Source organism: Pseudophryne corroboree, chromosome 4, assembly GCF_028390025.1.
Source record: "Pseudophryne corroboree isolate aPseCor3 chromosome 4, aPseCor3.hap2, whole genome shotgun sequence".
NCBI classification, from domain to species: Eukaryota; Metazoa; Chordata; class Amphibia; order Anura; family Myobatrachidae; genus Pseudophryne; species Pseudophryne corroboree.
This window is the reverse complement of record NC_086447.1, coordinates 212779072-212803088: the sequence shown is the minus strand read 5'-3', so window position 1 is coordinate 212803088 and position 24017 is coordinate 212779072. Positions and strand designations below refer to the sequence as shown.

Here is a 24017-nt window from a genome sequence, read left to right as displayed (position 1 = left end):
CAGTGTGCCACCATTCACACTTTGAAACTCTGTCATATTTGATCAAGAAAAATAACTCTGCTGATGGCTAAAGGAGCTACCCATGGATAATAAACAAAACAATGAATGATTAAATTTGCATATTCAAATGAGCTTGCTCCTCTTGCCTATTAATATAATATGTGGCAGGAGGTTTTCACACAGTTCAAGCTGCTGAATGCTTGATGGTCCAACTTCCCAGCAACCAAACATTCACTGAGTGACACAGGGAGATTATGTGGACCAGGCCATAACACTTGTGCCAGATAAGTGCTAACACACCTCTGCCATTAGCAGAAAGCAGCTCTGAACCTCTTTGGTCATACTTCCTGGACAATACTTGTCAGCACTAATAGTTATATTATTATATATTTACCAGCTTGGTTAGTGGTCACGGTAACCGACACGGCTTGGTCTTGGCCAGGGTTCTGCTTGGACACTCCATTCACAGCCCAGATCTCGAACGTGTAGTTGGTGTGAGCCTGTAGGTCAGTGATGGAGACTCTGGTTGTCTTCAGGCCATTCTGCAGGGGTGTGTAGTGAACACCACTCCCGCATGGTCGGCAGCGAGTCAGATCAGCACCACACCTCTTACAGACCACATTGTAGGAGACATCGGCCCTTCCTCCTGTATTTTGGGGCGCAGTCCACTCCAAATTCACAGATGTCTCATTGACGTTGGATATCAGGTTTTGTGGTGCTGATGGGGGTCCTGTGGAACAAATGTGTAGATGTCAGAAATAAAGTCTAAACCAGATAATTTTCTCTAGAGGATGATCAGCTAAGTAGTAAGGAACAATGAGATCTACATACAGATACGTGAGGGACAACGAGTCCAGGAACAATATGTATACAGAGCTGTGTACGGAATTGTTTGGGTAGGGTTAAAACCGTGGAACGTGTGGTTTCTAACACTATTGTGCCGCTTCCCATTCTCAGCAACATAGTGCTCGAGAGGGAACCTTTCCAAACTGTTGTGTCCACTTTCACGTGGGAAAAAGTGCCACATTGAATCAAGATCCTCAGAAAGCAAAAAGTCAGTAATTGGTATGTGGGACGAGGCCCAGGCAGCTTCTGAACACAGGGGCAGTCAAGCAGAAAACTAGGCACGCAGATGCTGGCAGGTCTGAGGAGAGAGATGGGTCAGGAAGATCCCCCTCCCAATATGAATAGAGATGGTACAGGGAGAGGAGGGGGTGACAGTTGAACAGCACATCTTGGAGGAGACAGGCAAATGTCTGCTGACGTTATCAGCGAGAATGAGCGGATGTAGAGGTGGCAGGTGGGTTTCAATCAATCTGCGGAGATGAGATCTTTTCCACATTTCTGTGTTTTTCTAGCAAAGTCATTTCTAAACCTCACTTGATAGTCAGGAAGCAGAAGATGGAAATTTTACTGTTCACATATAAACCATTTGGGTTTCAATAATGATTTCACTGGTAGAGGTGAATAGAATTAAAATGTGCACAATTATTTTTTTCAAATGCCTATTCCCAGAATCCTTTGCACCTATATTCATAAAACTTGAATAAGCAGAGGAACGCTATGGGCAAGCAGCTATATTTTCCGCAGTATCTGTCAGTCTTGGAGAATTTACCGCTTTTATTAACCATGGCCCTCATTCCGAGTTGATCGGTCGCAAGGCGAATTTAGCAGAGTTACACACGCTAAGCCGCCGCCTACTGGGAGTGAATCTTAGCTTCTTAAAATTGCGACCGATGTATTCGCAATATTGCGATTACTAACTACTTAGCAGTTTCAGAGTAGCTCCAGACTTACTCTGCCTGTGCGATCATTTCAGTGCTTGTCGTTCCTGGTTGACGTCACAAACACACCCAGCGTTCGCCCAGGCACTCCCACCGTTTCCCCGGCCACTCCTGCGTTTTTTCCGGAAACGGTAGCGTTTTCAGCCACACGCCCCTGAAACGCCGTGTTTCCGCCCAGTAACACCCATTTCCTGTCAATCACATTACGATCGCCGGAGCGAAGAAAAAGCCGTGAGTAAAAATACTTTCATCATAGTAAAGTTACTTGGCGCAGTCACAGTGCGAACATTGCGCATGCGTACTAAGCGGATTTTCACTGCGATGCGATGAAAAATACCGAGCGAACAACTCGGAATGAGGGCCAATGTTCATATTTGCTATAGTAATGTTGCACCCAGTTAGCAGTTGTTGTTTTTTGTATTGTTTTTAAATACATAGACCATCTAAAATGTTGCCAGGGTTCATTAAAACAGACTCCAGATTTGCAGATTTCCAGACCCCTCCGATTTCTATTCTCATACTAATCACACCAAGACCTCGACTGACCTTCCCATTTCTCCTCCAGCAACCCTGAATGCTTAGCCGCTGTTCAATGAGAATAGCGGCATCACATGGGCAGCGGCTGAGTCTCCCAAATTCATCTATATGACCCATGCATTGTGCAGCCAACCTGTGTTTTCAGTCAATCCTAAATTCAAATATTGTTTTCGCTTAGCTGGGAAACTTTGTTATGAAGTCTCTGACGCAGACGTTTAAAATTACGGTTTTCTGTTACTTGGCTGGGCGAGTTAGAACTGGAGAGGGCATGTGTCGTGGGCTCAGATTAGTTGCAAGTGAAGCCTAGCATGGAGTTTTGTATTATTATTATTATGATTATTATTTTGTTCTCCCCCTTGATTGCAGAGATCTGTCATTCAGCAGCTAGGAGATGCCCTGAGCAAAATAATTATTTTCTTGTTCAAAATAACGTGTAATGAGTACAAAACAGAACAAGCTCTTTAGGGTTTGAAGATTACAGCTATTTGCATTTGCAGCCTACAGAAAAGGGATGAGCTGGGCTATGAATAATTACCTACGGTCATTATAAAAATACATTATCAGCTAGCTTGCTTACAGGAAAAACAAAGAGTGAGAAACACAACAACTTTAGTAATTATTCTGCTAGATGCTAAGGGTAATACTGTACTATAGGGCAGCAGCCTCCCAGATAAACAGTAATAGTCAATAGTAATGTGCAATGAATGGGAATTGTTTATTAGTCTCTGGACAACCTGGGGTGTGGATAAAACACTTTTAAATTATCCAAGTAAGATTTACAAGCCGGTAAATTAACATTTGGCCATGGGTGACTGGGAAGGAGTCATCACTCAGGGTAGACGGCAAGCAGTGAGCAGTGTTGAGAAGACTTTCTGTCTTCGGTTTCAAAGCTTGCCAAGAAAGTCAGTAAAGTAGTTGGCGATTGATAAATAAAGTAGCAGCCTGTGACAGTTGTAAAAACAAGATCCCTGCTCTCCATCTTCAGATAATAACACTAGCCAGAATGTCCCAAGCATGGAAAGTGAGTTATAACCCTACATGGTAGACTGTGGAGACTGGCTGCCTGTTGTAATTGTAGAAGACAGCAAGGTGCAACCTGCAGCTTCAGTTACCTAACACAGCCATTATGTCAAGGTTCATTCATGTAAAATTCTGTTTCTAATCTCTTACTATAAGGCTGGACCAATCCAGGAGCTAAATAGCTAAATGGTTGCCTCCTATAAATGACAAGCAGATTACTAAATTTTAATAAGTAGCCAGGGTTGCGTAATGGATAGCTTTACCACCCAACAGCACTGTGTACATGGAATTAATTCTAACCAAGGCCTTACTGGTGTGGAGTTTGTATGTTTTCTCCATAGTTGAATGCGTTTGCTCTGAGTACTCCGTTTTCCTTCCACAATCCAAAAACATACTACTAGGTTGATAAAAATGAACTTTAGTGTGTCTTAGTGTGTCCATGTGATATGAAATATGGATTGTAACCTCCACTGAGGACAGGACTAACGTGAATGGCTGAAATATTCTCTGTATAGCAGTGCGTAATATATGTTTTCAATATAAATAACTGTTAATACATTCTAACATATCTATATTGGTTCCCCAACTCATCCACTAGTTACATCCAGTGAGGTCTAAGGCCAGGCAATATGGAATCTCTGCTTCTTTATGATTATGTTATTAAACATGAGAGGAAAGTACATTTCATGAATACTGCCACCCTTAATTACTCATGAAAGTATGCTCTGGAACTAGAATGAAAACTTTGGATTTTATTTATTATTTATTTATTTGGTTTTAATGCAATGTATCTACAACAAAGACTGTGCACCGAAACAATGAACACAATACAGAATACAGGGAGTGGGATAAGAAGAATAACAGAAAAGGGAGTAGATTTTGTGAAGGCTTCTGAGACCCTAAACCAATAATTTATGAAGCATTGGTATGTGTTGGAAGACATTTCAACCTGTAATTAATCCACTGTTCCCTAGAGGCTAGGCTACTTCTCTAGAACTGAAGTGCCCTTCCCAATACAATTGCTGGAGTCTAAACTTTTACAAAGGGGATTCCTATTAAACCAATGACACTATAAACTCCCTTAAGGTCAGAATGGCTCACAAAGAAGCAGCTGGTTCTTTCGGCTTAAATTACGCTGTATTGCTTGTGTCTTGGGAAAGCAGCGAAGTTACGACAGATGTGCCACCAGTACTCTGCCAAGCTAATTAATTGTGTCCATCCGCTCAAGTGCTGATGGGGTGTACTCATGGTGATGATGGAAAGGGCACTACTGTGGTGGATTTCTACTAATAACCTCAGTGAGACAGGCAGCCTCGTGCCTCTGTGTCCGTGTGTTACAAACTCTTACAGCTACATTTGAGACATTAAAAATATAAGAAATGTTACTGAGTACAGTAAATAAAGGGATAGAATACATCCCTATCCAATACAAATATATGGTCTCGACGATGACTCTTTAATATTCCATTTCTAGTTCAGAGTTTCTCTTCTTTAATGCTCCCTTTTGTCTCGTTATACTGTGTATAGACATATATAATCATGCACAAACATAATGCTTCACATGTAATTACACACTGCTGCCTGATTCCCATGACAAGCAGTACAACACTCAGAATTCTCTCACAGCCAACCATCATCCTCTTGCCTAGGTTTTTGCTGCAGCGTTCTCTGAATCAGTTATGCCAGCACCCCTGGAGAAATTCCTAGGCACTGCAGATGCCCAGATAATTGCTTTTCTGCAGTTCTGTACATGCTTAGAAGACGGTGGGAAGAGAAATTCAGTTGAAGGTTAAAACCAACAGGAATGGCAGGGGACAACAGTTTAGGATAACACTAGGAAACCAAAATCCTGCACTGCAGATACTTCCAGCAGCGAAGAAAACATACTCTGCATGAATAAACCCCACTGAGAGATGTTCACTATGCACAAGTCAGCGTAGATCTGCTATGTGTTTATCCATGACCTTGGGAGTGAGTGAAGGTTGGCCGGAGCTTCTCAATCTGCCCTAACATTACAACAAGTCAGATCCCAGCGGCAGCAGCAGAATTCACAGGCAGGTTCCACCAGTCATTTCATTAGGGTTCATTACGCAGATAACTGTCAGGATGCATTAGAGGGAGCAGCCAAGATTAATAGGGCTGCAATGGCCATTTAAAAAATACAATACAGCTTATTGAAGAAGTACCAACCCGAGCAGCAAATCTATTTTTTAAAATAAATTTAAAAAAAATGGTATACAAATGAAAGGCTTCGGAAGTGTGCTGGTGGAAGCCTGGAGGGTAGGAATTTTCTGACCAAGTCATACGCTTCAATACAAAACAAAGAATCTACTGCCTGTTAGCACATGGCTTTTATTATGTAAATTAAAGGGACACAGTCAAAAATGTTTTGGGTATTCTGTACATTTGAATGTAATAGTGTTCTATAATCAATGTCTCTGCTTTGTTGATTTGAAATCAACAAAGAGAGGTTGATTCATTTGCAAAATGTACTGGACAACTTGTTCTGTGGTAAAGCCTAGAATGGGGGTTATGTGTGCAGAAGTAGAGGCATTTGAAGTATTCTGTGCAGGAATACAAAATATCACATCAAGATGCAACCTTACAACATTCTCAAACCATCTCTTCAATTAAATGTAACTTTATTATTTATTTATTACCAGTTATTTATATAGCGCACACATATTCTGCAGCAGTAACTGCTGCTCACTTTACCCTAAATATGAATTCAATTAAGGATGAGACTAATGGGCCCTACACACTTAGCGATTTCACTGATAGATATGAACGTTCTCGTTCTTTAATGAACGAGAACTCTTTCATATAGGTCAGTATGTAGGCACCAACGATGAACGATGCGCGACTTCCTGCTCGTTCATCGTTGGGGCCGGGTTGCTTGTGCATGCAGGGCAATATGGACAATCTCATCCATATTAGCATGCACGCATATGGAGCCGGGTGACGGGGGGAGTGAAGAATCTTTATGTTGCTTCATAAATGTTCCATGACAAAAGGAATCTAATGTTTGTACTGTTCCCAAATATAACCCACTGAACCACCTCCTCAATTCTTAGAAAGTTTAGGTCCAATTAATCCACTGAGTCTGAGCAAATTTCTGGTTCCATAAACTGCGCTACAACCGTGCGCTGGGTCATATGGCACGACTAAAGATTTTTTACCTTTGGACATTTTGCAGAATCCACCGTTTTTCCAATATTTCTGCACTGCAGTTAGTTCTTGTCTCTATTCATATATTTTGCATAGGGGCTACACAGGCAATAGAGAGAGCACTGGCTCTCAGTTAGTGATAATGCAATTACTGATTGTTTACAGCTCTGTAAAAAGTGACAAGTGAAAGAGAAAGGTTCCAGAGAGGAAGAATAGAACAGCTGTATTTCCTCAGTGCACACTGCTATATTGCTGGCAACTTCTGTCTCATGTAAATAAATACAATTACTACCAACACTGCATTCTGCAACCAAATTCTACATCCTTTACTTTTTTGAATATCAAACTTTAAAGTGAAATACATTTCTATGATTATACAACTATTGGGCTCTTTGTGTGAGGTCACTACGGCACCTTCCAGATTCTGCATCAAAACACAGAAACCTTCCCTTGTGACACATGTTACACATGAAGCATGGTACAGCCAATGTATGCACAGTTAAAAACACAAGAAGATGTAAACGTTGCATGTTATTTCAGGCCGGTGCTAAGCATTCCCAGACACTAGGAAGACTAGGATACATATCGGTTGCAAGTTTCAGGTATGACCATTTTTGTGGAGTACAAAATGCCTCCTAGGAATAATGATAATATACGGATAAATCAATGGCATTTGCTGCAGGAGACTGTAAAACAGCTGATGTGTGGTCACATATAATTCTAGTTGACAATGAGTCTCCTTATAGAGAGCCCTGGCAGAGAGGTCACAGGGCTGTGGGAACCATTTAGCTGTGCAACATAAACCCACGCAGCACAATGGGTGGCACATTCAGAAATGCCACTATACTTGTGACAGCTGTGGTCAAGTATCTGCTATATTTTCCTTTGGTGTATATGATGACTGTATAGTAAAATAGGAGATAAAGGACAAATGGCAAAATGACAAAGATGATGTAGAAGGTGACATGAGATGAGATGTTGGCCTCTCTTTCACTGAGGGCTCATTTACAAGTATTTGGTCTTCAAGTTTAAATAGTAAATAATCACATGAAAGCTGATGAAAAACTTGGAAAAAGCGTAACATGTGGGAAAAGCATTAAACCCACAGAACGGACATGCCGCTAAAGCACACATTCTTTTTCATGGATTTTTACCCATTTTCCCAGTGCATACATGTGAAGGAGCCGTTAAGGCCTCATGTGACTTACGGGTGCAGGGCATGGAGGCCGGGTCACTGTCCGCGCGGAAATATCCTCGATCGCAGGTGCATGCTGTTGAGCCTTCTCGAAGAGCAAAGCTGTGAGGAGGACACTTGGAGCACACCAAATCCGACGAGACCGCCTTGTAATATCCAGCTTTGCAGGCTACGGAAGAGAGAATATTGCAAATAATGAGATTATGCAGGATGTGTCACAAATAACCACATATATCATAACACCAATATCAATATCTCTTATCTGTTGGCAAGGTTTGTTAAAGTAGACCTGACAATTGCAGGCAGTGGACGAAGCCACCTGTATCCTGGCAATGGTGGTCTCTGTTGTGCTTAGGTGATGGGCTCACCTCAGTTTGTCTCTGATAACAGCAGTATCACAGAATATTGATCTATTGGTCAGTTGGGGTGAATTCTAACTCTGGGGCAGATGTATTAATCCTGGAGAAGTGATAAAGCGGTGATAAAGCAGTGATAAGTGCAAGGTGATAACGCACCAGCCAATCTGGTCCTTACAGTCAATTTACATATTGGAGCTGATTGGCTGGTGCATTATCACCTTGCACCTATCACTGCTTTATCACTTCTTTATCACTTCTCCAGGCTTAATACATCTGTCCCTCTGTAACAAGTGACTGCTTATTGGCAGCATCTATTATTTATTCCAGAACATTTATTGAACTTTGCTTAGTGCCTCGCAAAGAGCTGATGACTTGCTAGGTGTTTGATTAGCTTCACTTGAAACAGACTCCGGGGAGAAATTGATAAGAATCACCAACCACAGCTTGGCAGACAGATATGCTCAGGTCAGGCCCCTATCCCCACATCAAACACAGACTCGTCCCCCTGCGCATAGAAAGCGAACCCACTGGAAACTGCCTGTCACTCAGCCGTCACAGATAAACAAAGACAGCTTGTGTACAGCCAGCGACTGTATGCAAGAAGGCCTCACTTTTCTCCTTTGGACTTGACAACATTTTAAATACGGCTGAATGAACACAGTCAGCCTTCTGTGCATTTACCGCTGTGTTGCATGTTCAGGAGAAACAAAATGCTCCCCATAAAATGAATATGCTGGATTTTAGAGTAGAGCTCTGCATTGTCTCCTTGCAGAAAAACTAGGCCCTGTGAAGGTAATGAAAGGTAAAATAGCAGCTAATAGTAAATTATGTTCATTTAAGTCTATTCAAGAAAAAAAACGCAGCATTTAAAAACTCCATGTGAGGTGTAGGTAGAATGTAAATTATATATTCAGATCCAGAGGGAGATAGCTTATTTAACATATTACTATAGGGCATAAAACGCTACACTGAATTATGTACATTCTAGTTTTAGGTGGCTGGAACCAGGGAGATTATGTGACAAATCCAAGGTCCTAAGAGCCAACACTGGAGTCCAGCCTTCTCTATAATATTATTGCTAGACAAACAATCACACAATTATCCTTTACACCGCAGATGTAGAGCAGTGCAGAGAATAATGACATTACCCACAATGCTAAGTCGTTACATGTCAAATATGTGTAAATACAGGTCATGAGACTGGCATCAAATGACTCAGAATTTATTTCACTTACACTGTGACAGCCTCAATAAACACCCCTTGGTGACACAGTCACTTGAAAAGAAATAAACATTTGGTGATCTGGTCACCTGGTTAGAAGATTCATGGGCTTTCTGTGCTTCATTTTACGTTATCTATGGAAACCCGGACAGACTTTTCTGCATGAGTTTCTGCAAGAGGTGAAGGTTATTCCCAATCTATGCACATTTATTATAACCAATAAAGGACCTATCCTTACGGAACTTGCTTGCTATGGCCTGTGTGACAGGGACACTCATTAACTATGTGTGCCATGCTATTGTCTGCTTCATTGTGTCCTGTTAATACATTCTCACACAAAATCCCTATTCTCTGTGCCCCAAATTAAAGTCTTTGGTGCGTGCTTAATGCTGTCCTCTGTTTTGTCCCTTGGCTTTTCTGCTGAGGATTTGCTGGGTAAGATTGTGGGGGAATGAGGAGGAGGAAAAGGGTTATTGCAGAGCTTTAGGTCCATCCTCTTTGTCCCCAGCTTAGTTCACATGTTCAATACAAGCCCCAAATTCAATATCTGTGGCATGGCTTTGATGAGTTTTCATCCCCTCTTTTTCATCACCTAACAAAAGCAGATCCACAGCCGAGATGACACAGCAACACCACTGGGTTAAAGTCTAGGATCAAGACTGGTGAGAAAAAGAATTTTAAGCACAACAGAAGGATTCTAGAACACACAGTCCTGTCCCTATAGATCAGCCTCATCGAAATGCACACGCACACTTCCTCCCACACAAAATGACCTTTCAATCCCCATAGGAAACATACCAAGTCCCTGCATTATATATGTGTATAATTGTCCTGTAATTGAATAATGTATAGCTAACAACTGCCAAAAGACAGACTCAGGTTTTAAAAAGTCACTTTTACCAGATCCTTCAAAATAATATACTAGTAATGTCTTTTATGATAATACACAATTATGGAGAACTAAGAATCGACACAGAAACTACAAGTCCCAGCATGCTTTGAAAGTCTAATGCTGGGCATAAACTGTCAGATAAAATAATGGTCAGACATGAGTGGCTGTACACTGAGATAATTCACTGTATGGCCATGGTATATGTGTTATTCCACTGGGAAAGAGACATGTCCCCTTTCCTTCACTGTGAGGGAACAGGGTATATGCCCGTTGGTTGGCCATGGCAGGGCATACACTTCCAGCTGCAGCCGTCCGATGATCAGATCAGTCGGGCATGTTGGAATATTTCTCATGGCGTCCAATAGAGTATGGGTCGTTGGGTAGACACAACTTAGGTCGACAGTCATTAGGTAGACCATAGAAGGTCGACATGCATTAGGTCGATAGGGACAATAGGTCAACATGGTTATTAGGTCGACATGTACTAGGTCAACAGGTCAAAAACTTGGCACAGGTTACCATTCCCAATCGTAATCCACGTGGATCGTTAAGTATGAAAAAATACCAAAAATGTAAAAAAAATTGTGAAAAACTTATTTGACCTGTCGACCTAGTATGTGTCAACCTATTGACCATGTTGACCTACTGACCATGTCGACCTAAAGCATCTCGACCTTCAGTGGTCGACCTAATCTGTGTCGACCTAAAGACCGTATCCCGTCCAATCACTGTGGATCAGTCGCGGCCACACATAATTGCATAATATATGGCCAGCAGTAATAAGAAGTGTGAATATGATGCATTCACAGAAACACAGCCTCCCACCTTTTGCTTTTATTCTAAATCGGGTGTCTTAGTATTTCCCACTATTACACCAAATGATGCAACATATATATCCATGACCCCAGAAACATGAACACTTATATCACTGCAATATGGAACCTAGGTTTTATCCACACTTTGATTTCTAGAAATTAGACGCATTTATTTTAACATACATATTTTTACTAAGCTACAGACATGGAAAGTCACGCCACTGGTTTGTGACCATATTTTACCAAACCAAGAAAATAAAAAGGCTGATACCAAGAGAGACAATTCTGAAATGACAAAACCAGTTACTCCTAGAATCTTATTTCTTTCGTAAGAGGGTAGAAGAGCTCAGTATGAGACATAATGCTTAAGGTCGTGCTTTTGCAAAAAAAACCCCACAGTGCCGGTTGCCTGGCTGCCCGTGCTTCAAGCTAATTAATTGGTTAACTGCTGAGTGACAAGTGCTAATCCTGTTATCTAAAGCCCTTCCCTTATATTTTCACCCCTGTGGAGAGGAACAAGATTTCTGTCTTGTCTGATCGGTACATAATAAGATATATTATATATCCCTTCATTTTCCTATAACCGGATATACCTCAGACTTGACGAATGCCGGCTGTATTACAAAAGGTCAAATGACTTTCTGAAAAAGAAGTATCCCTATGCCTTGGATGGAAATGCAGTATACAAACTTGGTGCATCATTTTAGCATTAAAGCATGTACCTGAAAACCTGCCCTGCAGTCTACTAGTTAGTTATCAACATTCATTCTGTATAGTGATTTAATAAGTCGTTCAATCCTGTGTACAATGTGCTCCTTTAGCAAAGAGGTTACTTCAGATCCGCACAGCTCAGAACTAACAAACTGAATAGCCATAATTTAGCTATCTGTTGCAGTAATGCAATCATCAGTGCTGTGCATATGACCTATTGCTAGCAAAGCATTGTCAGAACAAATATCTCAAGATTTTTAATTTAAAAAAAAAATATTTTTTTTTCAACTAGAAAATCTCTCCAGGTTCAGCACCACTGAATTTTCCATCTGAGAATCAGTTTCACGAACTTTCAGGTCTCTCGTGTTCCTACATTTGTTTTCTACTGATTCATTTACTGACGAAAACAGCTAAAGCTTACGCAGGTGCTGAAGCCAATAGAACACACTTGGGTCGATTCAATTCTCCAACAGTTGAATAGCGCCGGGAATTCGCTCCCGTCGCTATTCAATTCAGCTCAAGTTTAGTCGGCGAATGCCCGTTCTCACGGACTTAACTGGTTGATTTGTCGGGAGAACGGGCACTCTCCGACTTAACTCCCCGCCACGATGCTGATTCCCGACAGAATCAGCCTTGCGCCGGCCGCGCAGCAGCACTTTTCTAGGATTTCCTCTCGCATCCCCCGGGGGTGAGAGAAGAATTCCCGACAATTGAGTGTCACTTGGCGCTGTATTGAATAGCACCAGGAGCTAATTCCTGAAGCTATTCAACTGTCAGAGAATTGAATCGACCCCACTGTGAGTTGTATGCTATTGTGGCCTGTGCTAATCATTTATACATAACAGATGAGGTTTACTTTCAATTCCATTTTCGCTATACTAAACTTTGTGTTACTAAATATATTTATTTTTCAAAACCATTTAAATAATATTTTTAAATAACACAGGTTGAGTCTCACTTGTCTGAAATTCCAAAATATTACATATTGGCATTTTGTGAGCGTGACTGAGATAGTGACACTTATTTTTTCTGATTGGTCAATGTAGACAGACTTTGATAATGCACAAAATTATTACAAATATTGTACAAAATTCCCTTCAGGATATGTGTATAAGGTGTATATGAAACATAAATGCATTTTGTGTTTAGACTCATTATGGTATGCAAATATTCCAAAATACGGCAACATTCAAAATAATAATTTTGGTCCCAAGCATTCTGAATATGGGAGACTCAACCTGTATATAAAAAAAAAAGTTTTTTTTATAAATTGGAACAGCAAACAGTGCACTACAGTATTTGAAGTTCACATTTAAAAACCATCAACGAGTATCAATTTAAGATTTAAATGTGTTCGCATATTTTCAGCAAATAAAAATCTGAGAAATCCTGTCAATTTGTTTTACATTTTTAAATCAATTTGATTCACTTGATCATACAAATAAGACTTGTACTAACTCCATTGTAAGACTCCTTGATAAACTTTCTAAAAACTAAAAAGTTACATGTTCCTTCTAACCATCCCTAGACCTCTATGGTAATAAATAAATAAATAAATAAATAAATAAATAAATAACTATATAAATAAATGGGAAGCTGTGACACTTTTGTTACGAGCATTCCGGATTTTATTTAGGAGAGGTAGTTAACGTTCCCTGTGGTCCATCATTATGTTTTGTGTCCATATTAGTAGCACTGACCTCTTTATCCTTTACTAGGCATACTTCTCTCATTATTTTTCTCTATGCATTATGCTCTACATAGGGGGACATGGTAGCCATGATGGATTAGAACATATCCTGCCCACCCAATGTTTGGACTGGCCCAAATGGGTGGTCTCCCACAAGAAGAAAAGAAGACATTTTCAAGGGGTTGTGACTCCTGCTGACATTTTTATGGAGATTGTGAAATACCTCAACCATTTGTTCTAGCGGACCTTTACTCTTGGAACTGCAGCCTCTATATAACCTCCTTCTGTCCTCTTCTGTATGTAAGGGACACAGTCTAATGCCTTAGAGCATGGTTGGAACCTGTGGCTCTTTAACTGGTGTTGAACTGCAAGTCCCTACATGTCATCTGCCCAAATCGCCAGCCATAATGTAAAAAATGAAAGCTAAAGGGGGTCATTCCGAGTTGATCGCTCGCTAGCAGTTTTTAGCAGCCGTGGAAACGCTATGCCGCCGCCCACTGGGGAGTGTATTTTAGCTTAGCAGAAGTGCGAACGCTGTGCAGCCGAGCTCTGCAAAACCAGTTTGTGCAGTTTCAGAATAGCTCTAAACCTACTCAGCGCTTGCGATCACTTCAGCCTATTCGTGTCCGGATTTGATGTCATACACCCGCCCAGCAAACGCCCAGCCACGCCTGCATTTTTTCAGACACGCCTGTGTTTTTGAAAACACTCCCTGAAAACTGTCAGTTGACACCCAGAAACGCCCCCTTCCTGTCAATCTTCTTGCGGACGTCAGTGCGAAGGAAAACTTCGCTAGAACCTGTGCACAACCACAAAGAGCTTTGTACCTGTACGTCGGTATGCGCATTGCGAGGCATACACATGCGCATAAATGCCGTTTTTCACCTGATTGCTGCGCTGCGAAAATCGGCAGCTAGCTATCAACTCGGAATGACCCCCAAAGACTGGCATACAAATCAATAACACAAATTAAGACATAACATAGACAACTAAAATATAAAACTTTTCTAGAAAAAGAAGAAGAAAAAAAATCCAGGCTGCTGCAATTCCACAGTTACTCACATGTTGTCAGCAAGGATCTGCCAATAAAATACCAGCTACCTTAGCAACCATCAAAAATATATATAATTCTAAAAATGTTGCTAAATCATACAGAATACGCATCGTTAAAGAGCATCTGGTGCTTTACTTCATTGTAGGCAGACACTTTGTGGATAAAAGAGAATTAGGCCTACCAAATGACTAGAAGCCGCTGTTATGTGCCTTGGTTATGCTACTAGCGCCTATTTTTGTGGAGTGAATCTAAAACATACATCGTAAAGCCCTGTTCAGATTATGAGGTAGATTTACTAAAGTTTCTAAAAATGATCAATCATATTCTAGCTATTCTTTCTCTATTGCAATCTAGAACATGGGAGAATCTAATTGGATGCTATGGAAAGCACTCAGGATCCCGGCAGTCGGGAACCCGCCAGTCAGAATACTGATGTTAGGATCCTGACACTAGTCTGAATGCCGACACCAGCATTCAGGGAGGGAGCTACATCCCAGCGCCGGAATCTAGACAACGGGGATCCAGAATGAGGACACACCGCGGCGCTGCAGAGGTAAGCCGCGGTGGTGGTGGTGGGGGGAGGGTTTTGTTTAGGCTACATCCCAAGGGGTTAGGGTTAGGCTTTGTGGAGGGGGTGTTAGGGTTAGCCCCCCTCCTCGGAGGGTTAGGGTTAGGCTATGGGGTGGGAGAGTTAGGTTTAGGCAGTGGAGATGGGGGGTTAGGTTTAGGCACCTCCGGGGGGATGGTTAGGGTTAGGCTGGGGGTAGAGACGGGGATCTCATACCGAGTCCATTGCTATGGGCAACACCTCCACTTGTCTGTTTTAGAAGCTTTAGTAAATCTACCTCTATATGTCTTATGCTTTGGAAACTCTTATAAATGCAATAAATAATGTTTGACTCCTCACTATGTAATTACTTTTTTTTTCCAATCAAAATGGTGGCCACAAACCAAAGTCCATTTAAAGAAATCTACCCTTAGTAACCCTAATATCATTCAGTGGTGCGGCAGCATTCTAATGGGAATGCTGCCTGCAATGACGTACAGTATGAGATGGAGTTTAACGCAGGGTTTTCAGTGCAGATAGTTATTTTCACAATCACATATAAAAGTATGAGTTTGCCCATAGGAGGATCATTATTACATGGCAACATGACCAATGTGGCAATGTCATCCAGGAGACATATGACTGGTTCAATATTACCTAGATAATAGTGGACAGCAAAAGTCCTAGCACACAGATTATGACCCGGGAGTCATTCTGCGCTTGTGTCGGATGATGTGCATGCCGCAGCAAACACTGGGAGGGATCTGACTGGATTCCCCTCAGTGCACATTACGAGAAGACAAACATAGGCGTCTATTTGGCAATGTCATCTACAGATGGCGCTGCCAACCGAGTCCAAACTATGGAATGTATCACATTCCGAAGCTTGGTGCACATGAGAAATGCAGGAAATACTCAGAAAATGCCAATTTTGGAGGTTTGACAGATTTTTACCTTTGATGCATCTCGCCCATCCTGATGCATCCCGCCCATCCCGCCCACCCAGCATGATGCTGTATCCCTGGATGTTCTACTTTCATACATTCACTTGATCCAGATATTTCATGGCAAAAGGATTCAGTGAATCTGGAATGATCTTGGTGCAGCACACAAATCCATTAGGTGGATGATCTTGCTATTATTTGCACTGTGTATGCTTCGTTGACAAGCATTCACAACTTTGAGCAACTACGGGCGATACAGAGTTGTACGTACCTCAGTCGCGGCTGAGTTGGTGTAACCGGGGGGCAACTATGAACTCGCAGGTAGGATAAGTGTTCTAGTGGGCGGACCTGTGGGCTATGCAGAGAAGTTTGTCTGATTTCAGTCGCATCTCTTGCGCCAAGTGTAGTAGGGCTGGTGCAAATAATAACGGCTACTTTCACAAGATGATGGATAGATCATGTGACCAACCCTGAATACAAGCAGAGATCCTCAAACATTTATGAGCACGCACTGCAGCAGCAACTGCGGCCAACTTGTGGGCAACTCTGAATTTAGTTTCATTAAACATAAGAGGCCTGCCCTTATGTTTAATGTGACTAAATGAATATCGATCATATTCAGCAGAGAAATGAAATGATGAAACTCCGCGAAAACTCATCTGGTACGGCACTGTACATCTGAACAAGCTGTAATTTTAGCTAACACTGCTTAGTATTGATTATACATCTCATAGTACATTAAGATATGAGGGACTCCAGAATCGGCGTGCATTGCTTTCCTGTCAGTGCAGTAATGCTTCTACTTTGGATATAGTGGTGCTTGGAAAGGGATTTCCTTTCCCCGGGCTGGGGCAGCCTGCCAGGACAGCACATAGGTGAATGGCTGAATCCTTGCAAGCTCATCTCTTATGTGAAGAGAGGGCTGGTAGGAGATGTTATCGCTCCATTCACTGTGTTATTAACGAGCTCTGTGTCCCCCTCAGTGTTGGGTGCATTTATAAATCAACCTTTGCACAGCCAGGCAGAAAATGAGGCAGCAGTTTCTCAGGCGTGTTACAAGGGGGCAGGGAACCCTGGGAGGATTTCATGTTACAGTCTCTCCAAGGACATCAGCGAGCCAGCACCAATCCCCAGCAACAGATGCCACAGTACACAATGAGCATACAGTGGATCGCTATATGCAACTCATGTCTTCAGGCTCCCTCTAGAAATAATATCTGTAATAAAGCGACTATTTGCCCCACAAAAATGTTTTACATGTTAGTTTTGAGACTGCAGAAGTTCATTTTGTAGCATTTCTGTGAATCCCAACAGCAGTAGCTACTAAATGTAAAGAAAAGATATCTAGAACTGGATACAGTACCATGTCATGGTGCGACCCAGAGACGTGACAACGTCATGTAACGATGCATCGCATGCGCAGTACACACTGAGCGATCTGCTGTTGGAACAATATAATGTACAATATATCTTATAGTGTGTACCTAGCTTTACAGTGATATCATAGCACTATGTGCTACGTACTTGCCTACTGTCCTGGAATGTCAGGCAGACTCCTGAATTTTGGGAAGTTCTCCCAGACTCCTGGTAGAGCAGATCAGCTTCTTGAATCTCATCCTCTTCCCAATGATGATGCAATTTGCTGCAAATCGTGTCATCATGGCCCTGCTCCCCCAATCTGTGATGCTGGGAATCATGGCAGTTGCCCCTTAGACCGCCCCTCCAGGATCTCCCACTGGGGTCCTAAGATGTAGGCAAGTACGATGTGCAATGACTGTGGTAGTAAATTACACATCACATGGGGTCTAATTCATATTTATACACACATGCCTAAGCTGCGGCGAAATTTTATGCTACAGACTTGCTAATCATCGCAAATGAAGCAGCGCAAAGTCCCCAGCAACTGCGCAACACTGATGCAATGCCGAGGAACAGTGACTCCTCAAGTAAGTCTATGGTCACGCACACTGGATGCCACAGTAGCGACGCTGCTGCCATGTTTCTCTGCGTACATTATTGCAGCTGAAGGCAGATACACACCCCGAAAACGGCCATGACACACCTGCATTTTTGCCGCCCCTCCCCGTTACCGCCGTCAAATGGTTTCTTCCTGTAATCACACTGCATTAAAAATCTCATTGCGAGCGGCATTGCAAAGGTACCTTGGCGAGTACGTACTGCAAACTTGGCGCATGCGTCGTCTGCCGATAATCGCTAAGTTGTGTGAACATCGACATTGCCTACAAACATGAAGTAGGCCGATAGTTCATTGAAAATGTGCATCCAACAGCAGCACAGAACACTACCTATTAAATGAATAAATATCACTTATTAGGCCTGGTGACGTCCTCTATCCAACAGGAAAAGATTCTCTACCTATATGTAAATGTAATATGAACAATGGGCATCTGAAATTTAGGGTCTATTCATGAAGCAGTGAAAAGTGTGGAGAAGTGAGCCAGTGGAGAAGTTGCCCATGGAAACCAATCAGTGTTGAGGTAACATTTATAAAGTGCATTCTATAAAATTATACGTAGCAGCTGATTCGTTGACATGGGCAACTTCTCCCCTGGCTCACTTCTCCACACTTTTCACTGCTTCATGAATAGACCCCTTAATCACAAACGAGAAAGAGACAAAGATGGAAGACTGAAATTGGAAAACAGGTTTGTGCACAGTGTTATGGTTGCCCGGCATTCCCATGGGCTCGATAATCTATTTCTTTATAGCAATTTGTCTTTTCCTTTTGATTAATTGTTTTAACCTAGCAACTGTTTCACTGCCCTGGCTCGTATATTTGTCACTAACCCTCCCAGAGATCAGCTCTGTGTGTCAGAGCTCACATATCCCGATATTCCAGTGCAAACTGGACATCACGCTGGTCTGTATTACTGAACCTCATCCAACTTCCTTCCCGAGAGCTGTGGCTTTCCTGCTTCGTGACAGCGGAATGCTTCTCATCGACTTCAACCACAATGAAACAATTTTACTTCTGTGTATCCTAAAAGAATATCGCCCACACCTCAGAAATAACATAGTATTTCATGTATGCAAATTAATGTTACCTGTGATGCAAAATGTATTTTATTTAGATTCAGCAGTAACAAAAGAATCAGACAGAAATGAATAGGAAATTGCCCTTTCTACGCTGTAATTGCCCCCACCTGTGCAGTGGCAGACAGAGTGGGGAAGTGGGAGGCGTTAAAATGTTGCAGTGTTCCATTTATAAAAACACATTAACAGCCGAGAATGAAACACTTTTCACTTGGGCGATGTTATTTACTACAACCAGACACCTAAGAAATTCTAAACATGAAAAGAAAAGAAAAAACCTCACAAAGGCAAGTATGCATTGGTAGAAGAACAGTTACAAAATAAGTGTATTTGATTCCAAAATCCCTGGACAGTCTGTTTGCCAGTGCACAGCAGTACCGCATACATGCTTTATGTGTGCGGTCATCAGTATGTACCATGTGCAAATTCACAGGAGCCTGGCCGTACGTGGCATTGGCTGATGCTGTTACGAATCAATACAAAACAAGCGCTGCGTTCTCTCTAACAAAGCATTTTGTTCCCATGATCATCTTTAACATGCAGGCAGATATGCAAGAAATGTCTAGCTCTACCTTGGGGAGCTGAAAGGTGGAAAACAGCAAGGAACTCTTATCAGCAAGTAGCAGTAATAGGAAGAGCAACACAAACACAGAGGAAGGGAGTAGCTTTTGTTTTTCTACAACACAAACCACGTACTTAGCTTACAGAATGAGAGCACGGAAAGGTTCCACAAAACATAATGAGCTTAGACTAGCGTCAAAGGTGGCGAAACACAGGTCCACCCTTTTTTTATGCCTCCACCCAGGAATCAGGGCTGTGAATCACCGGACACCTTACATAATACTGGACAGACAGAATGGCTGTGGCTCCTGAGTATACAGAACATTCCTCAGAATGAAACTGGGGGGACCACAACCGTGTAAGTGTTTCTGCCCTAAGCATGGAGAAAATGAAGGCTACAAACCATAAGCTTTGCTGGCAGCAAAAAAGTCACTCTTAAAAATAGGATGTGGTGGCTGTTTCTGTAGTTGCAGGCAGCCACGGAAACTTGATTTACTACCCTACGCTAATGCGACAATCTGTGGGACAAATTAAGGGTATGGTGCAGCTGCAAGCAGAAACATGGGCCGCTCATTGATTTTATGCCAGGCACCGCTACCGCTACAGACCTTTATAATGAGGCCTTACTGTAGACAAATCACATGGCCCTATGTGGGCACTGCTATTATGTAGTGTTAGGATTGCTGATATCGGAGAAGCCTTGGCGCAGCTCAGCAGCTAAACATGTCTTTGCAAACGCATGTGACCAATTCTCTGAAATTCTATTACCAGATAGGTTCAGAAATGGTTACAGGTCATTTTTTTTAGTGTGCTGGGGGGATACCAGGGGGGAAAAGGCACCTCCCCTCTCTGTCTACCGCTACAGTAATCATTAGTATTGGCTCTTGAACCAGCCACATGCTATGTGCATGAGATCTTGCCCATAAGTCACACTCCCACATGTCATGGCGGCTCTGTGTGCTTGCATTGTTGTGGCCCTATAATGGCCAATAAAACATAGATCCAGCTTGGACAGACATGCAAATATGCGGAAATTTGTATTCGCCATTTGTGGCCGATAACAGAGATCCGTCCAACTCCGTATCAGCCCCTTTGTGTCTAGTAAGATAGAAATTAAGGGTTCTATGTACTAAGAGCTGGAGAGAGATAAAGTACCAGCCAATCAGCTCCTAACTGCTATGTTACAGACTGTGGGGTTAATGTATTACAAGTCGATGTGGGGAAGAAGTGGTATCAGTGCACGCTATATGCATATCAGCATGATGTCTTCTAGATACACAGAGCTAGCACCGCTCCTGTAATACATGGGAGATGTATTACAGGAGCGGTGCTAGCTCTGTGTATCTAGAAGACATCATGCTGATATGCAGGGTAATGTATGAATGGTCAGCAGCGCTAACTGTTTCGACATATACAGCTATCAATATCGACAACTGCAGGTGTCGATGCCCATACACAACAGCCAGGGACATTGCGGTTACTGGCTGCGGGCTGCAGGCGAGATCTCGCGCATACCCAGAGTAGCTGCCCGGGGAGGGGGGTGAGGGTTGTGACACAGGGGCTGCTGGGACATGGAAACAGAGGCATGCGCTTAAGAGACAGGAGTACCGGTAAGAGCTGCCGATAGTGGGAGAGCACACATAACAAGATGGATGATTTACCGCTCTCCCACATCGGCAATATTAAGGTTAATACATGACATCGTTATGTGGACCCACTTCACCTCAATCCGGAGGTGAAGCGTGTCCAGTCACATAAGGAACGTTAAGAGGAGCATAATACATTCAGGGGTCTATTTACTAAGACTTGGGTGGAGATAAAGTGGCCAGAGATAAAGCACCAGCCAATCACCTCCTGTTATTTTTCAAACACAGCTTGTGACATGGTAGTTAGGAGGTGATTGGCTGGTACTTTATCTCCGTCCACTTTATCTCCACTTTATCTCCATCCAGGGCTTAGTAAATAGACCCCTTACTCCTGTGTTTGAAAAATGACAGGAGCTGATTGGTTGGTACTTTATCTCCGTCCACTTTATCTCTCTCCAAGGTTTAAGACATAGACCACTGAAACCCTATCGGTACCTAAAACCGACTCATAGAACTGCAGCAAACCAAACTGGTGATAAAACATAACCCTTTCATCACCAGATACTATGGGTTCTCACATTTCCGAGCTGTATACTCTAAGGGCAGACAATATTTATGCTGCAATGCCCCTTATTTTGATTACTCACTAGGCCTTTGCTTCTTGGGAAGCTTGGAAGAAAAAATAACACATCTTCTTTTCCAAGCGAATGGATCATCTGGACCATTCCTTCCAGCATCCAATGCCAAAAATCTGCAGAAGGGGTGAAGGTGGCACGGCAAAGAGACGGGAGAGCCAAGAAACAGAAAGCAGATGGGATGATTAAAAAAATAGGCAGAGGAAAACAGTCAGAGTATTGATTCAGGGGAAGCATTGACATGCTAATTTATTTGCAATGGTCCTGCTCTTGTTTTGGTCCATTGCTGGCACACTCCGAAAAGGAGAGGGGGTTTCAATAGTCGACAAAGTCTGTTATTTTATTTATATTATTTTTTTTCTTGCTCTGCTCGGGTCCAGGCTAAAACTTCAACGGGAAACAAATTGTATAAGGAGGGGCAGACTAGGCTGGGGGTGCCCATGGGACACTGGAAAATCCCTTCTATAGCAGCCACAAAGCAAAACTGCTGAAAGCTGGTAACATAATTCCTCTTATGATTTCTGGACGTTACACTGCTCTAGATTTTTTTTTTCTACAAGAAGAAATGTTGGAAAATTAGTCAGGCTAGCAGCACCACCCAATCTATGGCGCAGCCATACTGTTCTGATAATGAGTGTCCTTCTTGGTATAATACAATGGGGGTCATTCCGAGTTAATCGCTCGCTAGCAGTTTTTAGCAGTCGTGCAAACGCTATGCCGCCGCCCACTGGGAGTGTATTTTAGCTTAGCAGAAGTGCGAACGGTTGTATCACAGAGCGGCGACAAAAAATTTTGGTGTCGTTTCAGAGTAGCTCAAAACTTACTCAGCTCAGCGCTTGCGATCACTTCAGACTATTCAGTTCCGGATTTGACATCACAAACCTGCCCAGCGTTCGCCCAGCCACGCCTGCGTTTTTCCTGGCACGCCTGCGTTTTTCCACACACGCCCTAAAAACGGTCAGTTGCCACCCAGAAACGCCCACTTCATGTCAATCACTCTGCGGCAAGCAGTGCGACTGAAATTCATCGCTAGACCCTCTGTAAAACTACATAGTTCGTTGTGCCCGTACGTTGCGCGTGCGCATTGCGCCACATACGCATGCACAGAACTGCCGTATTTTAGCCTGATCACTGTGAACAAATGCAGCTAGCGATCAACTCGGAATGAGCCCCAATATACGATGCTTATGTCGCCACCATGTTAGCAGAGCAGATTGCAGGAAAATCACAGTTTGGGGTCTACTGTATTACATCCTAACTAATTACAATACAAATTACTTTATCACGTTGTTTTCATCTGTATACACTAATAAGATTATTTTTCTTCACCCAAAAGATAAAAACAAAATGCCCATTTTATTTGTAAAGATGACAAGGAGTCGATAATACAGGATATTTTTCTAGCAATCATGCCCACACCACACTAGCAGTGGCAGTGTGGAAATGACAGTAAAAATTGCCAATGGTGGTACTTCTAAAACTAACGATACTTACAATTTATTCACAAGGAGAAGGATGCAGTATATATAAATTCAAAACTATAATTCTGCTTACACATCTTTGCTATGTTTTTTTTTAATTGCATATTAAAACACAATTAGAATAATGGTTATTAACACTTTCATGTGAGTTTACAAATGTGCTCACTCTGCATTTTTTCAAACACGCGCCTGTGACACATCAGTAAGGGGTTGACAGTGATCTCTGAGAGCTTGGTCCTGGGGAGGAGAGTAAGGAGGACGGGTGTGTGTGTGTGTGTGTGTGTGTGTTACAGGGGCGATTGCACTGACCCACCTCCCTCCTTCCCGGTTCTGCCAATGCGCTACTTGCACTAACACTCAGTATCATAACCCCTCCCCCATTTTACAATGCTTGTAATCATGGTATTATATTCCGGGGGCAGAGCCACAATAACAAGATTGTGCCGTCACTCCTGGAGGGGCAACCAAAAAGTCTGTACATATGTGGCGCACGTGTGCACTGATGATGACGACTAGTATCAAGCCAAGTATACAGACAGGGGCGGGCGCACAGAAAGAGGCGCTTAACTCTGTGTTTTATTCGCAATGCGGTATCACATATGCCCCTTTTCCATATAACTCTACACCAGGCACTAAACTTATCTGGTTCAAGTCATGCACATACCAATTAGTTTACAATGTTTTCTCATTGCAATTAATCAGTTTTCCATCTGGATAACAAACTGACTGTGCAAACACAAATATGACTGTCTCAGCTGATAC

General features: G+C 42.4%; 1 protein-coding gene across 6 annotated transcripts in view; it reads right to left on the bottom strand.

Moving 5' to 3' along the window:
• EPHA4 (EPH receptor A4) overlaps positions 1-24017 on the bottom strand; it is a 61958-nt gene that overhangs the window by 25961 nt on the left and 11980 nt on the right. For all 6 annotated transcript variants that reach the window (XR_010175869.1, XR_010175870.1, XM_063915912.1 and 3 more), the window contains exons 4-5: positions 7718-7873; positions 395-730 (exon numbers count right to left, since the gene is read on the bottom strand). Coding sequence is in view for 4 of the 6 variants with exons in the window: in XM_063915912.1 (XP_063771982.1) it covers positions 395-730; positions 7718-7873 (492 nt within the window). In the remaining 2 variants the exon portion in view is untranslated. The remainder of the gene's footprint in view (positions 1-394; positions 731-7717; positions 7874-24017) is intronic.